Below are 20,290 nucleotides of genomic sequence, written 5' to 3'. Positions count from 1 at the left end.
ATCGCTTATACTGTGCCTGGTAATCTTCAAATTATTTCTCCTGCCTGCCTTACACCTCACTTCTAAGCGTCTTCTTGGGGAGCAAAAACAAATTAGATTGGTTCTGCTCTCTGCAGGTGCCTGGACACCTGAGCCACAGCTCCTATGGGACTGGAAATGTCTCTAGGTATCCATATTGTAGCACAATTTTCCAAAAACACCATAATTAAAATTTAAACCAATCCCAGAAAGGCAAGTGTTGGATTTCAAGAATTCTTTCTTCTCCCTTTTCTCTTTTTAAAGATTTTATTATTTTTAAATAATCTCTACACCCAATGTGGGGCTTGAACTCACAAACCCGAGATTAAGAGTTGAGTACTCTACCGACTGAGCCAGCCAGGTACCTCTGGAATTCAGGAATTCTTACTTATTTTGATAAATAATCTGTAAAATCAAACAACAACAAAAACCCAAAGAAGCTGTCTGAAATATTATTAATTCTGTTCTCACACTATTTAATAGTGTGGAAGGGTCTGGAACATAGAAGTGGGTATACAATGACTTCTTCCAATTTTATCACCATTGCCACACTATCTTTTAGCTTCTATTCTGCTTCTGAGATGTTCACCATCCCAATTCCTACATCTTTGTACACGAAGTGTTTTCTTTCTCTCTGGAGGCTTTTTTGGAATCTTCTCATTATCCTGGATGCTTTGAAATTTCAAAAGAATGTGCCTTGGAATGGGTTTCTTTTTATTCATGTTTCTTGACACCAATTGTGTACTTTTACTCTGGAATCTCTGACTTTCAATTCTCTGGAATTTTTTCCTTTTTTTTTTGTTTCTGGAATTTTCTTATATTATTTTTCTTTTATCTTACTCCCTGTTCAATTTTTGTTCTTTCTGATGGTCCTACTATCTTATTAAATTTTTTTTAATGTTTATTTTTGAAGGAGAGAGAGACAGAGCATGAGCATGCAAGCAGAAGAGAGAGACAAACACACACACAGAATCTGAAGTAGGCTCCAAGCTCTGAACTCACAAACCACGAGATCATGACCCAGCTGAAGACCTAGATGTTTAACTGAATGAGCCACCCAGGCAAACCTAAAAATGTTTTATTTTTTTCTTTTTGAGAGAAAGACAAAGAGGAAGGGAGAGGGGCAGAGGGAAAGAGAGAATCTTAAGCAGGCTCCACACCCAGTGCAGAGCTGATGCAGGGTTTGATCTCATGACTGTGAGATCATGACCTAAGACGAAATCAAGAATCCAACGTTTAACAGACTGAACCACCCAAGTGCTCCTCTGATGGTCATACTATTTTAGACATTAGACATTCTAGATTGGTATTCCAATTTTCTTACATTCTCTCTCCTTTTGAATCTCTCTTTTGCCCTATGTTTGAGAAATTTCTTTACCTTTTAGTATTTCCATCATAATTTTTTATTTAAGCTAAATTATTACTTAATACCGAGAATTCTTTATTTTCTGATTTTTCAAATAGTAGTCTATTCTTTCATGGATGCAATATCATCTTTTATTTCTTTCTGTGGATATTACAGTTTTTAAAGTTGCTTGTTTTAAATTTTCCTGAATTTCCTGTTTCTTCTGTATCTGTATTTCAGATTCTGTGTCTCATGATAGACGTCTTCAAAGGTGATTGTGAACAATCACAATTGGGGGAAAAAAAAAAAAAAAAGCCTGACTGGAGGGGCTCCTGGGTGGCTCAATCAGTTAGTTAAATATCTGACTTTGGCTCAAGCCATGATCTCATGGGTTCATGAGTTCGAGCCCCAGGTTGGATTCTGCAATGATAGCTTGGAGCCTATAGCCTGCTTCCATTCTGTCTTTCTCTCTCTTTGTTCCTCCCCAACTTGGGTGCACACATTCTCTCTCTGTCTCTCTCTCACAAGTAAACAAATAAACTTTTTTTTTTTTTTTAAAGGCCTGGGGCACGTGGGTGGCTCAATTGGTTGAGGATCTTACTTTGGCTCAGGTCATGATTTCACGGTTCGTGAGTTCAAGCCCTGCATCAGGCTCTGTGCTGACAGCTCAGAGCCTGGAGCCTGCTTCAGATTCTGTGTCTCCCTTTCCCTCTGTCCCTCCCCTGCTTATGCTCTCTCGCTCTCTCTCTGTCTCTCTGTCTCTCTCTCTTTCACACACACACACAAATAAATAAACATTAAAACTTTTTTTTTTTTTTAATTTTAAAAGAAGGTCAACCGGAAATTTTGGGTACATAGGTAGGTAGGTCTTATAGACTGATGAGCTCCACAGAAGTGTGATCAAGATGGCTTCTTTTTAGACTGCAATCTATAAATTTGGCTGCAGACTTTCTTCTAAGGCTATTCAATTTCTTTAGGTATCAACCCATCCATCTCCTGCTGGAACACAGGTGGGGCTGGAAGGAAGGAAATAGTGGTGGCAGAAATATGCTTTCCTACTAGCATTCTGGAAGCCAAGCAGAAGGATCACTATTGGTATTTGTATTTTTCTTTATTCCCCCGATTTCAGTACACTGCCTCCTTATCTGCCCTTAGCCATGAGTGGTATCTTTGAATTTGAAGTCTGTATGGTTTCATTTCACCTCAAAACAAATCTCCTGTCTCCTGCTTGGGTGAAGCATCAATCTGCTTCTTACTAACTTTCACAAAAGGTCTTCTTTTCAACCCTGGGCTTCATTCACCCTTCTCCATTATGACACATGGTCATCTCCTATTCTGGAACCTGTCTGGTGTTCTGCAGACTTAACTGGCTTGCTTATTACTGGCATCTGTTGCTCAGCTCTGTGAAAAACTCCATCCAGTTTTCATCTTTCAAAATTTGTTGACACTGCCTGCCCATCTGTTGTCTCCTTGTTTTTGTCACCCTTATGGATTTAATCTTTTGCATTTCCATATTCTCATCTTAGTGGGATTTCAAAGGGAGCAGGAAAAAAGGGTCAGTTTTCTGTGTTTAATTATAAGTCCTTCTATCTTTCTGTACACAGAAATAAGACACTAATAATGCTGGACAAAGCAACCTATTGTCAGAAAAAGAACTAAACCACAAAACAGCTGCTGAATTTCAAACACACAGTTGACAAATTAAGATGCAGAACCGTCTTTGTAAATCAACTTACTTGTGTGGAGCCTGTCAGACCTCTGGAATGACTTCTTCCCCAAGCCTAGCAAGGGATTTTCCACTTGAACTGAACAAGAAAAGCTAGAATTTGAGTTCTGAGGGCTGCTTGACTGGCCATCAGATGGCTTTCCTTCCCACATTGCTAAGAGAAAAAAATATATCAAAGACTGGTGACACTGAGGTTACAGACAGAAATCAATCAAACAATTAAATCATTCAACACTAACTAAAACTGCCTCAAACATGAGGCAGTGTGACCTTGCACATGCGTTTTGAGTCTGCAGATTCAGAGTTAAAAAATAAATAAACTCCCTTCTGGAAGGAAGCACATTATTTGCTTCTGGTGGTAAATTTCCTTCCTAACTAAAATACAAAGCTCTGCAAGACACAGTTTAAATTTGGCAGGCCCATATAATCAGCTAGCATCAAAATGAATTGTGTAATAAAATACAAAGTCTGTATCTAACCCAGTTTAGAGGAAAAACAAAACCAAACTACAACAAAAATCCAAAGGCCTGTTTTTATATCCAATGGAGATTCAAAGGTAGCCTATATTCTTAGGAAGACATTTTATCATTAAAGGAGAAAATGGGTGAAGTTTGGTCTGAGTGTCTTGGCAATATCAGCTTTTTAAGATCACAGATTAGAAGCTTCCAAATATTATTAGGTTAGACATCTTGGAAGTCAGTCACTGATCTCATTCTAACATGCAAATCTCATTGATGTATTTTTTCGTAACTGCACAATGATTTTGTGTAAATTTTCCCATTTACCCTGAAAGGATTTATATTGGTGATTTGGCAGTAACAGACTATGTACATAAATACAGCAATTTAAAAATAAATGATATGGTATCCAAACGTGGAAAAACAACACAAAAATACGGGAAAAAGAACTTCCACTGAAAAGATGCCCAAATCTGCCTACCAGGCCTGACAGATACAGAGTCACTGGTTGCTTTGACAGTCTTCAGGGAGAGAGGCTGGTTGCAGGAGATGGACATGCTTGGCCTGCATTGCTGTTGCTGCTGCTTCTTCTGCTGTTGCTGTTTTAGAGCCTATAAAAAGAAAACTGGCTATGAGCAACAAAAACAAATCAGTTTTTAGTAATAGCAAAAAGTAAACGACTGCTTTTTAAGTGGTGAGGAGCATGCTGATCATTCAATTTCTTTGAAAGCTATCAAAGTAAACAAAACCTAAATTAAACCAGTTAAACACAAGGCCTGAATGATACTTTAAGAGTCTGAGTATTTTTTTGGCAGTATTACTCCTTTAGATAAATGTGAGAATTAGTCACGAACATTTTTAGAACCTAAAAATCACCAGCAAGCAATGGACTTTCCATATTTGCAGCAGCAAATTAGAGGTTTTCAATCATTTCTGGAAATAAATTCTAAACCCTCCACCAAAAAGATTCCCACTTGCATTAATTCTACGTACAAACGTAAACATTTAGCTTATGTATATTTCAGAGGTGATACATTTGGACAAAAGGTTGTAAATAACTACTTATTCTGATCGACTGTAAGAGCAGTAAGATTTGGCCCAATGACCAAATCCTCTGCAATTTACAGCAATGCAATATACAGAAGGGAATAAAGGTTAGAAAAGTTTTGTTTTTTTTAATGTTGGTTTATTTTTGAGAGAGAGAAAGACAGAGTGTGAGCAAGGTAGGGACAGAGAGACGGAGACACAGAATCCGAAGCAGGCTCCAGGCTCCGAGCTGTCAGCACAGAGCTGGACACGGGGCTCGAACCTACAAACTGCGAGATCACAACCTGAGGTGAAGTCAGAGGCTTAACCCACTGAGCCACCCAGGCGACCCTAGAAAATACTGGTTCTAAGAACAGTGTGGTTCCTCCTGGCTATTTCAGAATTACTTTTATTTCTATAACGTTTCTAGCTTGTTTCTAGAATACACTACACTCAACTAGTTAAATAATGAATAAAAAGACAGTTAACTTCTCAGATTTTAGTCATGAAAACATATGAAGGCAACTTTTTAACTCAAGGTTAAAAAAAAGAGAAACTAAGAAAGTAAAGATACATTTCAAGAAAAGGCTGGAAATCTATGACCTTACTAAACTGCCAGTTTAAGCTTCAACCTTCAGAGCATCATGCAGAAAAGTGTGGAATAACTGGCCGGTTGGTTCCCATTCCCTCCGCACAATATAGTTTTCTCCTTCCGGTTCCACATTTACACTCATCCCTGCTATACAACAACTGATCCTGACTAAGCTGTCAAGGGAAAACAGTAACTGAGTGAGTCAGGTATCTGGCTTACATTCACCTACAACATTACAGCAGGCAAGCAGGCGCATAATGTATAAAAAACATTGGCTCAGGTCATGATCTCATGGTTTCGTGGGTTCAAGCCCCACATGAGCTCCATCCAGGCTGGCAGCCCAGAGCCTGCTTTGGATCCTCTGTGTCCCTCTCTCTCTCTGCCCCTCCCCCCACTCATGCTGTTTCTGTCTCTCTCAAAACAAATAAATAAACTTAAAAAAAAAAGTTGGCATTTTCTGATTAGCTTATCTCTCATTCTTTGCAATCAGAACAGAAAATGTTTACACACTTCCTGGGTGGCAGCCACTAGAGTCTGTTCTGGTCATTCACAATATCTAGATCAGTCTAGGTTAGTGCAAAATTTAATACAACCATTTGATCTCATCTATTCCTACTGTCATCATATAAATTCAGACACATGATGGAAACAGAGTAACTTATAGCCTCTCTATTTAGGAAGTGTACTCAGTTCTTTTTCTCCCTCAGTAGTTTACAAACGGTGTTCCTAATTCTATTTTAAAATTAAAAAACGGGGGGTGCCTGAGTGGCTCAGTCGGTTAACTGTCCGACTTTGGCTCAGGTCACGATCTCACGGTATGAGCCCCGAGTCAGGCTGTGTGCCAACAGCTCACAGCCTGGAGCCTGCTTCAGATTTCATGTCTCCCTCTCTCTCTGCCTTTGTCCCCACTCGTGCTCTGTCTGTCTGTCCCTCTCTCAAAAATAAATAAACATAAAAAAAATTCAAAACCAAACAACAAAAACAACCCTTCATTGTCACAAAGGATAACTTATGTTGAACTAATTTTTTCCTCATCTAATACCATACAAAACATACACTGAAGGCAAGGCCTTACTTTACATCCCACCAACCTTATTTACATAATTTCCCATACTGGAATTCTTCCAATACGTTTGACCCTTGGGATTATAGGAGTGTAATAATACAGGAGTAGTAAACATGTTGTGGATTATCTAACAAGGTTTAGGAAAATACTTGCCTTTTCCTGTGGAAAAAAGCATCTTATACCTTTTTTTTTTTTTTTTTTTTTTTTTGAAATGTTGATTTCTTTTTGAGAGAGAGAGAGAGAGAGAGCGAGCAGGGGAAGAGCAGAGACAGGGAGACACAGAATCTGAAGCAGGCTCCAGGCTCCGAGCTATCAGCACAGAGCCGGACCTGGGGCTCGAACCCACACACCGCGAGATCATGACCTGAGCCGGAAGTCAGACGCTCAACTGACTGAGCCACCCAGGCGCCCCATCTTATACTTCTTAAAATCCTCCAAAGTATTTATAAAAATACAAGTGCTATTTTGTATTTTTATACAAAATAAAATATTGTATTTATTATCCAGGCAGACAGCAATTAATGTTATTGAATTTCTGAAACTCTTAATAAAAAAGCACTTTTGCTTTAAATACTTTAAGATCTACATAATTTTTAAAATTTCAATTATATAGATAATACATGATTATGATCTTTACCATTTAATTCACACATAAAGCTAAACTCCCTTGACCATCACTCAGTCTTGTCCCTAATCTTCAGAGATAACTACAAACATCAATTTATTTTTCCATATTGAGCTTTTTTTTTACATTGACATTATGAGTGTATTTCTACTAAAAATATAGTATTGTTTTGCAGATATGTATTTATTTTTTATCAATGGCATCATGCTCTACATGTTGTAATATAACTTCAGTGATTCAACATTATAGTGTGGTGATGCTTCCCTGTCTATATATATAAAACAACCATATTACCAACATTTAATCTTGCATAATTGTCCAGCATATAGATATGCCATCATTTACATAAGGAATTCCCTAACTGATATATATTAGGCTACTTGCAAGTTTTTGCTATTACAAACTTTAACACAAATATTTGTGTGTGTGTGTAATTGATATGTGTATTTATTTGTATTTACCTAACCTAAGTTCCAAAATGTTCAAATGCTTAGTCATGGGATATGTGCTCTTAAAATTTTAATAGACAGGGGCGCCTGGATGGCTCAGTCAGTTAAGCCTCCAACTCTACTGTGGCTCAGGTCATGACCTCATGGCTGCACTGTCAGTGAGGAGCCTGCTTGGGATTCTCTCTCTCCTTCTCTCTCTGCCACTCCCCTGCTCATGCTCTATGTTTCTCTTTCTCAAAATAAAGAAATAAACTTTAAAAATAAAATAAAATTTTAACAGACATCACAAAATTTCTTTCTACAATAATTTATATTCCACTGTCAAACTGCCATTAGACATTTTTCTACATACCTGCCAATGCCTGATATTACAAATTAAGTTCTTGTGTATACCAATCTGAGGATAAATGTAGTCTGTTAAGGTTCCATTAATTACTAGTGAGTTTGTATTTATAGATCATTTTGCATTTAAAAAATTCAAAGCTAGGTCTTTGAACAGCCCAACAAAATAGATGGATGGCTAAGTAGCACTGGGAAAAAAGATACATGATTAACGAACAACACTGAGGAACAAAAAGGACACATAAAAGAACGCTACACACAACTTTAAACAATTTTCTTTAAAGATTTTATCTATACCCAACATGGGGCTCAAATTTACAATCCCAAGATCAAGAGTCGCATGCTCTACTGACTGAGCCAGCCAACTGCCCCACAGATAAATACGTATTTTTAAAAATCAAGTGAGGGGACCCTGGCTAGCTCAGTGGACTGCTTGAGCCTCTGACTTTCGATTTTGGCTCAGGTCATGATCTCACAGGGATTCTCTCTCTCCGCCCCTTCCCCTGCTCAAGCGCAGGCACCCACATGCTCTTTCTTGCTCTCAAATTAAGCAAACTTAAAAAATAATGAAAAATAAAAATAATATCAAGTAAAATGGACCATTTTTTAAGAGAAATTTCCAAAAAAACCCTTTTTCTAAAATTAGTTCAAAAAGCAGGAATCAAATGAGACCACTAAAAATAGATGAAACTGAAATGCTAGAACAATTTTAAAAGGTGAGATTTAAAAAATTTCCAAGAAAAAGATAATTTCTACAATTGTTTTCCAAAAATCTAGAAAAATGTAGAGAGCTACCCAACTTATTTTATTATATTAGGACCATCCTGAGTCCAAAACTGTACAAGAAAACAACAAAAATCTTAAAAAAGAAAATTCTATAACGTATTCAAAAACAGGTAACAACATGTAGAGTTTACTCCAGAAAGCTAAGTATATGTTAACATTAGAAAATCTAGCCATGGAATTCTGTGTTTCAATAGATTTAAAGAGAAAAGCTACCTGATCATCTCAATAAATGATGAAGAAAACAAACCTAAAAAATTCAACACCTATTCATAATTTAAAACAAACAGGGGCTCCTGGGTGACTCAGTCAGTTGAGTGTCTCAGGTCATGATCTCACCTTCGTTGGGCTCTGTGCGGACAGCTCAGAGCCTAGAGCCTGCTTCGGATTCTGTGTCTCCTTCTCTCTCTGCCTCTTCCCCACTCACACTGTCTCTCTCAAAAATTAACATTAAAACAAACAAACATGCACACAAACAAAAGCTTCTCAGGAAGTTAGGAACATGAGAAGAGCTTTTTTTTTTTTTATTTAAATGTTTATTTATTTATTTGAGGGAGATCCAGGGAGGGGCAGGAAGAGAGAAGGAGAGGGAGAGAATCCCAAGTAGGCTCTGCACCGTCAGCACAGAGCCCAATGAGGGACTCAATCTCACAAACTGTGAGATCATGACCTGAGCCAAAATCAAGAGTCAGACACTCAACCACTGAGCCTGCCAGTGCCCCACAAATGAAGAGCTTTTTAAACGTGATAAAAAGACTATCTACCACAAACCTACAACACAGAGGTACATATATTACTAAATCCAGATTGGGAAACTACATGAAATTTTTCCTTAAAAGGACCTAATGTCCTTTCAAGAAATTGTCAATGACTTCCAGAATCATGCATTTTTAATCAAGAACATAATACTTCTGTTAAACACAGACTAGCATGATTACCTGTTTTAGTGCCTTCTTGCTGTGCTTCTGTGATGGAGAAATGACTTTACCTGCTGAGATGGTAGGTGATGGGCAGCCTGACTGGGGAGAGGATGGTTGTGACAGTCTAGACGATACTAGTTGGGGGGAAATGACAATAAAAAAGGTGGTTATCAGAGTTGCTATCAAGCACCATTCCTTCCCCAATCATATGCTGCTACCTGTATTAAGAACTGTGACCAAACACTTTTGGGAAGGATCTTCTTTTTGGAGTTCTACTGCAACAGCCTCCCTTTTCAGTTTATTTCCTCAGAAAGCTCTAGTGAAGGATGATAGGACGGGGAAGGGATGGGTGTTAGTATTCACTACTTTTCATTTTTTTATTTTTCAATAGATTGATTGAAGCAGGAAGAATATAAACCATGAGTCATCAAATTAGATAAAACTGAGAAAAGATTCTAGAGCCTGTTGTACAGTATGTGTGTCTTAAGATAAATCTGATGACAACATGATACAGTGGAAGGGCCCTGGGCTGACAGAAAGGGTCCAGTTTTCCCTATTTTAAAATGAAGGCAATAAGGCCATTCCACCTCAAAAACTCTAGAACAGCTTTAATTCTTATATGCCTTCATCTCTTAAATCAATAGTTTCAGGCCCACTAGTCAGTGTGAGAGGGTTGTAGGATACCTCTAATGGTAGCAATGGACGTTTGCACAGGGTATAACCCCTCTCTACTCATCACTACTTGTTTTATACCCCATCAGAGCTGAGCCAAACATCAGTCTTATGTGAATGAGGGTTTCCCCTTCAAGAGCCTGTCCTCTTCTAATAAATAGCAATTACAGTTTTAGGTTCCGTAAAGTTCAGCAGTGCATGCAGCTCACGGTGAGAGATAACGAAATTGCTGATTCAGACCCTTTAATAATAAAATAATAATTGCTGCTGCTGGTGATGACTCTGGAATAGTGTTGACAGAGTGCGTGCTTACTGACACCTTCTCCTTTCCATGGCAGCTGGACTATAAAGGCCTGGATAGCAAAATGGCATCCCATTTAGCTATGGCTAAAGAGCTTTAAGATACCATATAAAGTATGTTGGTAGGTAGCTACCTGATATAAAAGTGCAGAAGCATGACTCATTGGAATACACAAGGTTTGGAAAATAGCATTTCCATGGATTCTTAGATGTCCTAACAAAGGAATACACAATAGATAACATTTCAAGAGGACAAGAGCAGATAATACTAAGAAGGTTGACTTGTCAGACTTGGTATTGGCTTTGCATTCCACCCTTGTGACAGGGTTTATATATGGGAAAGAACTGACATACAGTAAGTGTGATGCTTAAAAAAGCTCACTGTAATCTATCATACAAGAATAAAACTGGGTAGTTCTTGAGATAACTGAGCAGCAAAAAGAAACCACATCCTCAGTCTACTTATGTGGACCAATTTTAAAAAATAACAGCTTTACTGAGATAAAGCCCCATACTGGTTAGCTGTCACCCCTGTTTCCCCTAACTATGCCTCTAATCCCAGGAGGTCAGTAATCTACTTTCTGTCCCTATGCACTTGCCTATTCTAGACATTCCATATAAATGGAATCAAACAATATGTGCTCTTTCATGACTGTTTTTTTCACTTAGCATGTTTTGAAGTTTCATCCATGTCAGAGCATGGATCAATACTTCCCTTTTATCACCAAATAATATGCCATTGTACACACACACTGCATTTTGTTTATTCATTAGCTGATGATCACTTGGGTCATTTACGTCTTTGGCCATTCTGAATGATGATGTGAAGAACACTCATCAGCACAATTTCATGTTGGACAGATGTTTTCAATTCTCCTGGGTTCATATCTTAAAGTGGAGTTGCTGGGTCTTACAGCAAGTCTATGGTTAACTTTTGAGGAACTGTCAAAATGTTTTCCAAAACGGCTATACCATTTTTATAATTCCACAGGAATGTATGAGGGTTCTAATGCTTGTCAACACTTGTTATTGCCTATCTTTTTCATTTGAACCGATGTTTTTAAAGGGACATAATGAAAATAAAGTTAAACACTATTAATATTTGACTATGCTCACTTTCTCGTCAATGGTTTGCAGAAATCTGAAAATACGCATTTCCTTACCTACCTCAAATACTGCCTAAAAATAAACAGAAAACAAAATAATTCCCTTAGAGAATATAAGAATTCCACTTAGCAGCCTGAAAAAGGAACAATAAAAGCTATCCGTATTACCACGGCAAACTGTTTGGACTGTTCCCCCTTAAGGCAAAAGCCCTTTCTAACAAATGAAACCATAAACACGTCTCAAAGCCAGCCAAAATAAATCACAAAAACTTCAGGACCCACCAAGTAAGGAGTATCTCCCAGATTTGACTTATGCCAAGTACTGGTCTCATAACGTCTATGAAACTGTCCTAACTTATATATATTTAAGGCTCAGAACTACAAACAACAAACAAGATTTAAACACATGCTGAGAGACTTCCCTCTCAGATTGCATTTTAGTGGCTACACTGTCTTCACACACAAGTTTATTAATAAGAACCAAAAGTCAGTATCTTGTGTGTATCTAATAGTGTGCTAGGTTCATGTGAACAGGATTTCACTGAACTACCCTTTAAGGTGGGTCCAAGTCCGCTTTCTGTTCCCACCCAAACTCCTCCAATTCTCCCCTCAGAGATAACTAAGTAGTGTATTTGGGTTGGCATCCTTGCTGACCTTTTTCTACACAAAGAAAAAATATGAAAAGATTTTTAAGGACATATATTTATGCAAAAATTTAAATATACACATTCTTCTGTATATTGTGAGATTAGCTAAATTTTACATATCAGGAAATGTAATGAGTTTGCCAAAACACTCAGACAGTAAGGGGCATAGCTAAGATCCAAACTGAGCATAGTTTCATTTTTTAATTTTTATTTTGAGAGAGAGAAGAAAGTGTGTGTGTGCACAAGCTAGGGAGGGGCAGAGAGAGAGAATCCCAGTGTGTCAGCACAGAGTCCAGTGTGGGGCTCGAACCCACAAACTGTGAGACCATGACATGAGCTGAAACCAAGGGACGCTTCACAGACTGAGCCACCTAGGCGCCCTGCAAACTAGTATTGTTTTCAGAATGAGTGGGTATTTGTTGTGAGCTGAATGGTGGCCACCAAAAAGCTATGTCCTAATCCCCAGAATCTGTGAATGTCACATTATTTGGAAAAAGAGTCTTGGCAGATGGAATTAAGTTAAGGATCTTGAGATGAGATCATCCTGGATTATCTCAGTGTCCTAAATCCAATGACACAGAGGACAGACAGAAAAGAAGGCGATGTGAAGACAGGCAGAGATTGGAGTGATGTGGCCACAAGGCAAGTAAGTCAGCAACCAGTAGAAGCTAAAAAAATACAAAAAACAGAGTTCTACCCTAGAGCCTCTGTGGGGAGTGCGGCCCTGCTGATACCTGATTTCAGACTTCCGTTCTCCAGAACTGTGAGAAAATAAATGTTTCAAGGCACCTAGTTTGCGCTAATTTGTTATAGCAATCTCAGAAAAGTAACAGTATGTAAAATGATTTTAAAGTGTCATTGTCAATCCATAGATGTTTATATATTTGAGATGTTTAAATCAAAAACAATCATTGCAAATTTGGCACTCAGATTGTCCCCTTTTGAGTTAGTGTGAGAGCCTGTAAGTTGTAAACCATCTTTAGGACATGGCCTCAGCAGTAACCAACTGCTTCTCCTTGGTATCTAACAAGAAAGAGTCCGAGGCAACCTTGCATTTTTTTTTCCCCCAACTTGGATCAGCCACTTCTCCAAGGACCACTGATATCTTTCAAATAGGAAATGGTATTAAAAGACCATGCGCTGCACCGAAGGGGGTAATCACTTGCTACAGGGTTACCACTGGTTCTAGGACTTTAATGGTTAGAACAAGAAAGGTCTTTTTTTTTTTTTTAATTTTTTTAATGTTTGTTTATTTTTGATAGAGAGAGACAGAGTACAAGTGGAGGAGGGGCAGAGAGAGAGGGAGACAGAGAATCTGAAGCAGGCCCCAGGCTCTGAGCTGGCAGCACAAAGCCCACAGGGCTTAAACTCAGGAGCCATGAGATCATGACCTGAGCCGAAGTTGGGCACTTAACCAACTGAGCCACCCAAGCACCCCGAAAGTCTTTTTTTTTTAGAAGGAGAAAAATTCATGCACAGATAACAAATTTTAGTTTTATATTACAGGACTGTCACTTAACTTTTCTGATTTTATACTTCTATCACTTCCCTTCTTCCCTGATAACCCTGGTTCCTAATAACATTACTGTAATTATTAATGTTTTTCTAATATACATCTAGTTGCAAAGAAACTGTACCAATATAATTACTGAAAACAAGACTACTCAAATATAGTTTAAGATGTCTTTGTGTCTGGACTCCTACACCTAAGATAGATCCCAAACAACTTACGTATGTCATTATGCCAGAAATTTGACATATACTTCAGTTTGCTTTGTTTCATATTTCTAGAAAGTACACTTTAAAAACTTGTTTTAATTATGTAAAGCAATAAAACAAGTTACTTCCATATAAGCCTAGCTCCCTCCCCTATCTACACTACTTTATTACTTCTCTTCCCTTTTAGGAAATGGTTTGTATTAACTATCCTTCCATTTTTGTTTGCTTGTATTTTTGTTTTGGCGAAAACATAGTGTATATATTTTAATACTTTTACTCTTTTTTTTTTAAGCAAAAACAAATCTGCACTGTAAGCTGTTCAAAATCTTGATTTTTTTTTTTAACTTAACTAATATATCCTGTGGAACATTCTAGAAGAGAATACAGAGATCTTCCACATTCCTTTTTTAATAGCTACACCGAATTCCACTGTACAGATGTACCATAATTCCTTCAACCAGACTTTGGTGAGTATGTCCATTCTTTCTTGTCTTTTGCTCTTATTACTACAATGTCTTAATCAGTGGTTCTTTAAGGTATTGTACCAAGAAAAACACCATCAGTAGCAAAAAATCTGTTGTAAATGCAAATTACTAGATCCCAGTCTAGATCTACTGAATCAGAAACTTGGAAGGTAGGGCCCAGGAATCTGTGTCATAATAAAATCTATGTGATTGAGAAGCATTAGTCTTAAGCTATGCTATTTTGTATTGTCGACAGTGTCTGAGGATTGATTCTTAGAGGTGGGTTTGCTAAGTCAACGGATAAAAATATATGCTTCCAGAAACAACACTTTAAAAAGTTTTATTACTCTCAGGTTTTAAAAGGAGCTCACCCATGTTTTCTCTTTTTAGTACTTGGTTTCATGTTTTACATTGTATCTCTCGTTTGTTTGAAATTTATCATGGAGTATGGTGTGAAAAATGAATCCATTTTCGTCGTTTTGGAAAATACAGCTCTAAATTCCCTTCTCTATCAGACTTTATCTCCACGGATTCTTTTGTCAGATTCATAATTGTATGTGTCATCTACACACAGAAGCAGCTTTCCCCTTTTTTTGTTGCTCACTGTTCCAACGGCTTTCTCTTGCTTACTTGTGTTGGAATATAAGAACTGAGATACTGGGCACCTTGTTCTTGACTTGTTCTAACCTAAGGGCAAGGCACTGGTGTTTCCCCATTAAGATGCTGGTTTTTTTGACTAAGTTATTATGTTAAAATAGTATCCACCAATTCTCAATTTTATTGAGTACTGAATTTACACAAAGGCCTTTTCAGCAAGTACAGAGATAAGATTTTCCATATTAGCTGTATTAATATGATAAAGTATAATGGATTTCCCAGTAATGAATCATACTTACAACCTAAAACCCCATTTTTTAAGGATATATAATTTTTTTAAGTTTATTTATTTACTTTAAGAGACAGAGCATGCGCACACAGCCAGCGTGTGTGTAAAGGATTTGAACCCACACATCATGAGACCACAACCCGAGCCAAAACCAAGAGTCAACGCTTAACTGACTGAGCTACGCTGGTGCCCCAGGATATATAATTTTTTTAACATATGGCTGGATTTTGTATGTTAACCTTTAAGATCTTCCCTCAACGTTCACAAGACAGCTTTGTACTTTGTGGAAAGTTTTAAAATTTTACTTCGAAAAAGAATCTGGACGACCTTTTTTCCTGCACTGGAATAGTTGTTTTTTTTTTTAATTTTCTTTTTTTTTAACGTTTATTTATTTTTGAGACAGAGAGAGACAGAGCATGAACGGAGGGAGGGCCAGAGAGAGAGAGAGGGAGACACAGAATCTGAAGCAGGCTCCAGGCTCTGAGCTGTCAGCACAGAGCCCGATGCGAGGCTCGAACTCACGGACCGTGAGATCGTGACCTGAGCGAAGTCGGACGCTCAACCGACTGAGCCACCCAGGTGCCCCATCTGCACTGGAATAGTTTTAAAAACACTGGGATTGTTTGATCTTTAAACATAGTCTGTGAACAATGAATTTCTGTTTAAGTATGTGTTCTTTTGAAGGGGAGCTCTTCTATATCCCTCTTTGCATGAAACTTTATTGTTTAGATTTTCTATCTCTACTGGGTTCAATTTTTATGCATCCTGTTTTCCTACAAAATCATCTCACTTCATCTGAGTTCTTAAAGCTTGTGAAAAAGTCTTGTGGTTTAAAATTTTTGTTTTGGTATTTACTTCAATCTGAATTTGTATAGGTATATCTTTTCTCTTTTTAAAGGTCAGTGAAGCTGGTCTCTTTTATTCATTTATTTTGAAACTGTTTCTATCATTGTCCCCCTCTCAAATTCAGTAATTTCCATTTTAATTCTTTTGTTCAGCTTTTTATTGCTTTACTTTGTTCTTTTTTTTTTTTCTAGCTTTCTTGGTAGTATGTATATTATTTTTATTAATTGATAAAAGGTATTCAATGCCCTGATTTGTTTCCTGGTAACTACTTTGGCTGTAACTCACCCAGATGGCCCTACATTAACTGATTTCTGAATGTTAAACCAGCCTTGCACACTTAGGATAAATCCTATCTGGTAGTGATGTATAATTCCTTTTATAAATCATTGGATTCAATTTGCTAAATATTCTGTTGATGATTTTTGCATCCATGTTCATTAGAGACATTGGTCTATAGTTTTCTTCTCATGTCTAGTTTTGGTATTAGTGTAATGCTGGACTCACAGAATGAGTTAGGAAGTATTCCCCCTGCCTCTGTCCTCTGCAAGAGATCATACAGAATTGGTACAATTTCTTCTTTAAATGTTTGGTAGAATTCATTACGGAATCAAAGTGAGCCTGGTCTTTTTTGTTCTGGAAGGTAAGTAATTACTGACTCAATTTCTTTAACAGGCACAGGCCTGTTCAGACAGTCTATTTCTTCTTGTGGGAGTTTTGACAGATTGTGTCTTTCAAGGAACTGATCGATTTCATCTAGGTTATCAAATCTGTGGGCACAAAACTGTTCAGAGTAAAAACAAGAAAAACTGTTCATTGTATTCCTTTATTATCCTTTTAAGTCCATGGGATCTTTAATGATGGCCTCTCATGTCTGATATTCATAATTAGCTTTCTTAGCTTTATTGATCTTTTCAAAGAATCAGCTCTTGGTTTCATTGATTCTTTTCTACTAATATTCTGCTTTCAATTTCATGGATTTCTGCTCTAATTCTTAGTATTTCTTTTCTTCTGCTTAGATTTAATTTAGATTTTATTTGCTCTTCTTTTTCTGCACTCTTAAAGTAGAGGCACAGATTACTAATGTGAGATCTTTCTTCTTTTCTAAACTAAATTTCCCTCTAACCCCTGCTTTCTTCACTGCATACCCTGACTTTTGATACATTGTGTTTTCATTCTCATTCAGTTCAAAACATTAAAAAATTTCTCTTTTCTTCTTTGACCCATGTGTTATTCAAAAATGTGTTGTTTCTGTTTCTTTTTCTTTTTTCTTAAAAGTTTTTGTATTTATTTAAGTAATCTCTATATCCCACTGGGGCTCAAACTCACAACCCTGAGGATCAAGAGTTGCATGCTCCTCCAACTGGGCCAGCCAGGTGTCCCTCTATTACTGACTCTTAGTTTAATTTCACTGCGGTCTGAGAGCAGACATTATATCATTCCCATTCCTTTACATCTGTTAAGACGTGTTTTATGGACCAGAAGAAACTATCTTCGTGTCAGTGGGAGAGTCAATCTTCTTAGGGATGTACTGGATGATATTAAAATTAAGAAACTGTATTCATCAAAATAAAGTTTTCAGAAAATAAAAAAGGCCACAAAGGAGAAGTTACTTATAAGATATACATTCAATTAGGTAATATATGAAGAACTAAGGAAAAGATGACCCATGAAAAATTGAAAACACTGGAAAAGGCATTGCACAAAGGAGGCCATCCAAATGATTACTAATGAAAAGGAGTCCAATTCTGTTGGCCATGATGAAAATAGAATTTAAAACCATAAGGGACACTATTACACAGTAACCAAAGTCTAAAATGTAAAAGACTGACCGTTGGTGAGCATGTGAAATATTAGTTGAACTCTCATACATTACTGGTATGGCTATAAATTGGTACAAGCACTTTGGAAAACTGTCTGGTAATACACACTACACTTAACTCTGCTCCCAAGTATATACCAAAAGAAATGGGGGGGGGGGGGGGGGGGGAGACATACACAAAAGCATTCACAATAAAGTTAATAAAATAGGCAAAAACTAGAAATAACCTGATGTTCATCAATGGTAGAATCGATAAATAAATTGAGGTACTGGGAAATATTTATAAAATAGAATACTCTTCAGTTTTAAGAATCTGATGAATAGGGGCACCTGGGTGGCTAAGTCGGTTAAGCGTCTGACTCGATATCAGCTCAGATCATCTCACAGTTCATGAGATCGAGCTCCATGTTGGGCTCTGTGCTGATAGCAAGGAGCCTGCTTGGGATTCTCTCTCTCCCTCTCTCTCTCTCTCTGTCCCTACTCCCCCCCCCCCAAATAAGTAAACATGAAAGAGAAAAAAAATTTTAATGAAAATATTTAAAAATAAAAAAAATTTTTTTAAGGAATATGAATAAGATACACAAGAATTTGGATGAAATCTTACAAGAGCACAGAGAGGGCCACTGGGGTGCTGACGCTATTTTGTTCTTTGATCTGGATATTGGTTCATGGTGCTGTCCCATTTGTGAAAATTCAACAAGCTGTACACTTACAATATCTGCACTTTTTTGGATATATATAATCAAAAATTTTAAAACAGGTAAAACTAATCTATACTGACACAAGGGGCAGAAGTTTTTGCGCAGTGGCTAGAGATGGCATAATGTCTCTGCAGTGCTAGTGAAGGATCATTATAGTTAATTATTTACTTATGGAGGTGCAGTTATTTTCCACTCTCATTTCAAAACAAGGGCTTGTTAAAGAAATACAGCATCCCCAACAGTTTCTAAGGTTGACAAATCATTTAAACCACTGCTGTTTAAATGTGGTCCAGCTAAACCATTGCCGTTCAAATACAGGTCTGCTACAAGAGAAATAACAACAGTGAGAATACGCATTTAGACACTTTCATAGAAATCTGACACTGCTGAGCCATTTTTTATGTATTTTACGTAAGTATCAGTGCACAAAGGATAGAGGAGGGGGGAGAGAATGGTCCTTTGTGATGAAAAGTTTGAGAATAAACCAGCTAGCTGAGGAGGGGAGGATGCAGGGTAGGGGGGTGTACAGGAAGGGCTTGGGAATAGTGCCCACAGTCACAAAATAAGGAACCAAGATTTCCTAGGGCTATATCCTACAAGATGAACATATTAAGAATAAGACACTGTTTGAAAAATAAACATTAAGGCTGCATTTTAACTTCATCAAGTCCCTGCTTATAATCTTTTTAAAAAAACGAATTACATTTATTTCTTGGTAGACAGTATGTGTGCTTGCACATACGATTTTTCAGTTCACAAACCAAGCAGTGGGAAAGCAAACCTCTGTTATGTTTTTTGCCTTCTCTCCATTCCAACGTTTTCCGGGTTTCATAGATCCCTACTGATTAAGTGCTGGGACACCAGCATGTTGGCCCAAAGGTCCCACAAGGCCTGAGACATGTTTATAATCCTAATCTTACAAAGTGGCACTTAGAGAAAAATAATCCCTCACACTTCTGTACTACCAGTTATACTTTTAACTTCAAATAAAACCAACTAATGTCACCAATTAATCTCATCCTGAATTAAGGAAATCTACTCAAAACAAATGATTTTCAACAGTAAAATCTTTTAACAGTAAATTCTTTTAACCTATATACCAGTGAACAGAAATGAATTGAACTAACGTAAATGTAAAGGCCGCTTTTAGGAAACGGACTTGAGCAATGAATGCAGAGCAAGGCAACCCCTTGGCTGAATACAGACATCAGGCAACCCATCTCCAAACCTCCACAGGCAGTAACTGACCAAGGGGTACTTACAACCAGGCACAGTTACCAAAAAAGGGAAAATTCCATACATCCCCATACCTCCTCCTCACCTTCCCCCCTTTAAAAACAGCCCCCAACCACTGCCTCAAGTCAGACAGCCTCTCCTCTAGGGTCCTGCCTGCTGCTCCCTTGCAGTGTGTTCAATAAACTCCTATCGCCTAGGTTCTGCCTCAGGTGAATTCTTTCAATGCCTATTGCCCCACATTTGGAGGACCCCATCCAATAGGAAGAGACATCACAATAAACACTAGTAAGTAGAAAAAACAAATCAAAGCTAGTATATTTAACTAACTGCGATTTAAATAAAAACTTGAAAGAAAAAAATAATAAAACAGAAAAACTAAATGGCACCTGGGTGGCTCAGTTGGTTAAGTGTCCAACTCTTTCTTGTCTTCAGATCAAGTCTCACGGTTCGTGGGATTGACCCGCAACTGGGATCTGGCACTGTCAGCAAGGAGCTTGGGATTCTCTCTCCCCTCTCGCTCTCTGCCCCTCTCTCTCACTCACAC

The 20,290-nt window shown here is 37.6% G+C and overlaps 1 protein-coding gene and 1 long non-coding RNA gene across 4 annotated transcripts in view; both read right to left on the bottom strand.

The window, feature by feature from the left end:
• Positions 1-20,290, bottom strand: part of ASXL2 (ASXL transcriptional regulator 2) — a 130,844-nt gene that overhangs the window by 25,662 nt on the left and 84,892 nt on the right. For 2 of the 3 annotated variants that reach the window (XM_027033360.2, XM_053201132.1), the window contains 3 exons: positions 9,369-9,484; positions 4,029-4,158; positions 3,100-3,243 (listed from right to left, as the gene is read on the bottom strand). In XM_027033360.2, the coding sequence (XP_026889161.2) occupies positions 3,100-3,243; positions 4,029-4,158; positions 9,369-9,484 (390 nt within the window). The remainder of the gene's footprint in view (positions 1-3,099; positions 3,244-4,028; positions 4,159-9,368; positions 9,485-20,290) is intronic. The other variant, XM_053201133.1, reaches the window with a different exon arrangement.
• Positions 4,712-9,362, bottom strand: LOC128311295 (uncharacterized). Its single transcript, XR_008289629.1, has 2 exons — positions 6,653-9,362; positions 4,712-6,413 (listed from the first exon to the last, which is right to left on the bottom strand). It is a non-coding gene; the product is annotated as an uncharacterized LOC128311295 (long non-coding RNA).

The sequence above is a fragment of the Acinonyx jubatus genome, chromosome A3, assembly GCF_027475565.1.
Source record: "Acinonyx jubatus isolate Ajub_Pintada_27869175 chromosome A3, VMU_Ajub_asm_v1.0, whole genome shotgun sequence".
In the NCBI taxonomy this organism is placed as follows: domain Eukaryota; kingdom Metazoa; phylum Chordata; class Mammalia; order Carnivora; family Felidae; genus Acinonyx; species Acinonyx jubatus.
Note: the sequence above shows the minus strand (reverse complement) of the source record. Positions and strands in the feature narration are given on the sequence as shown.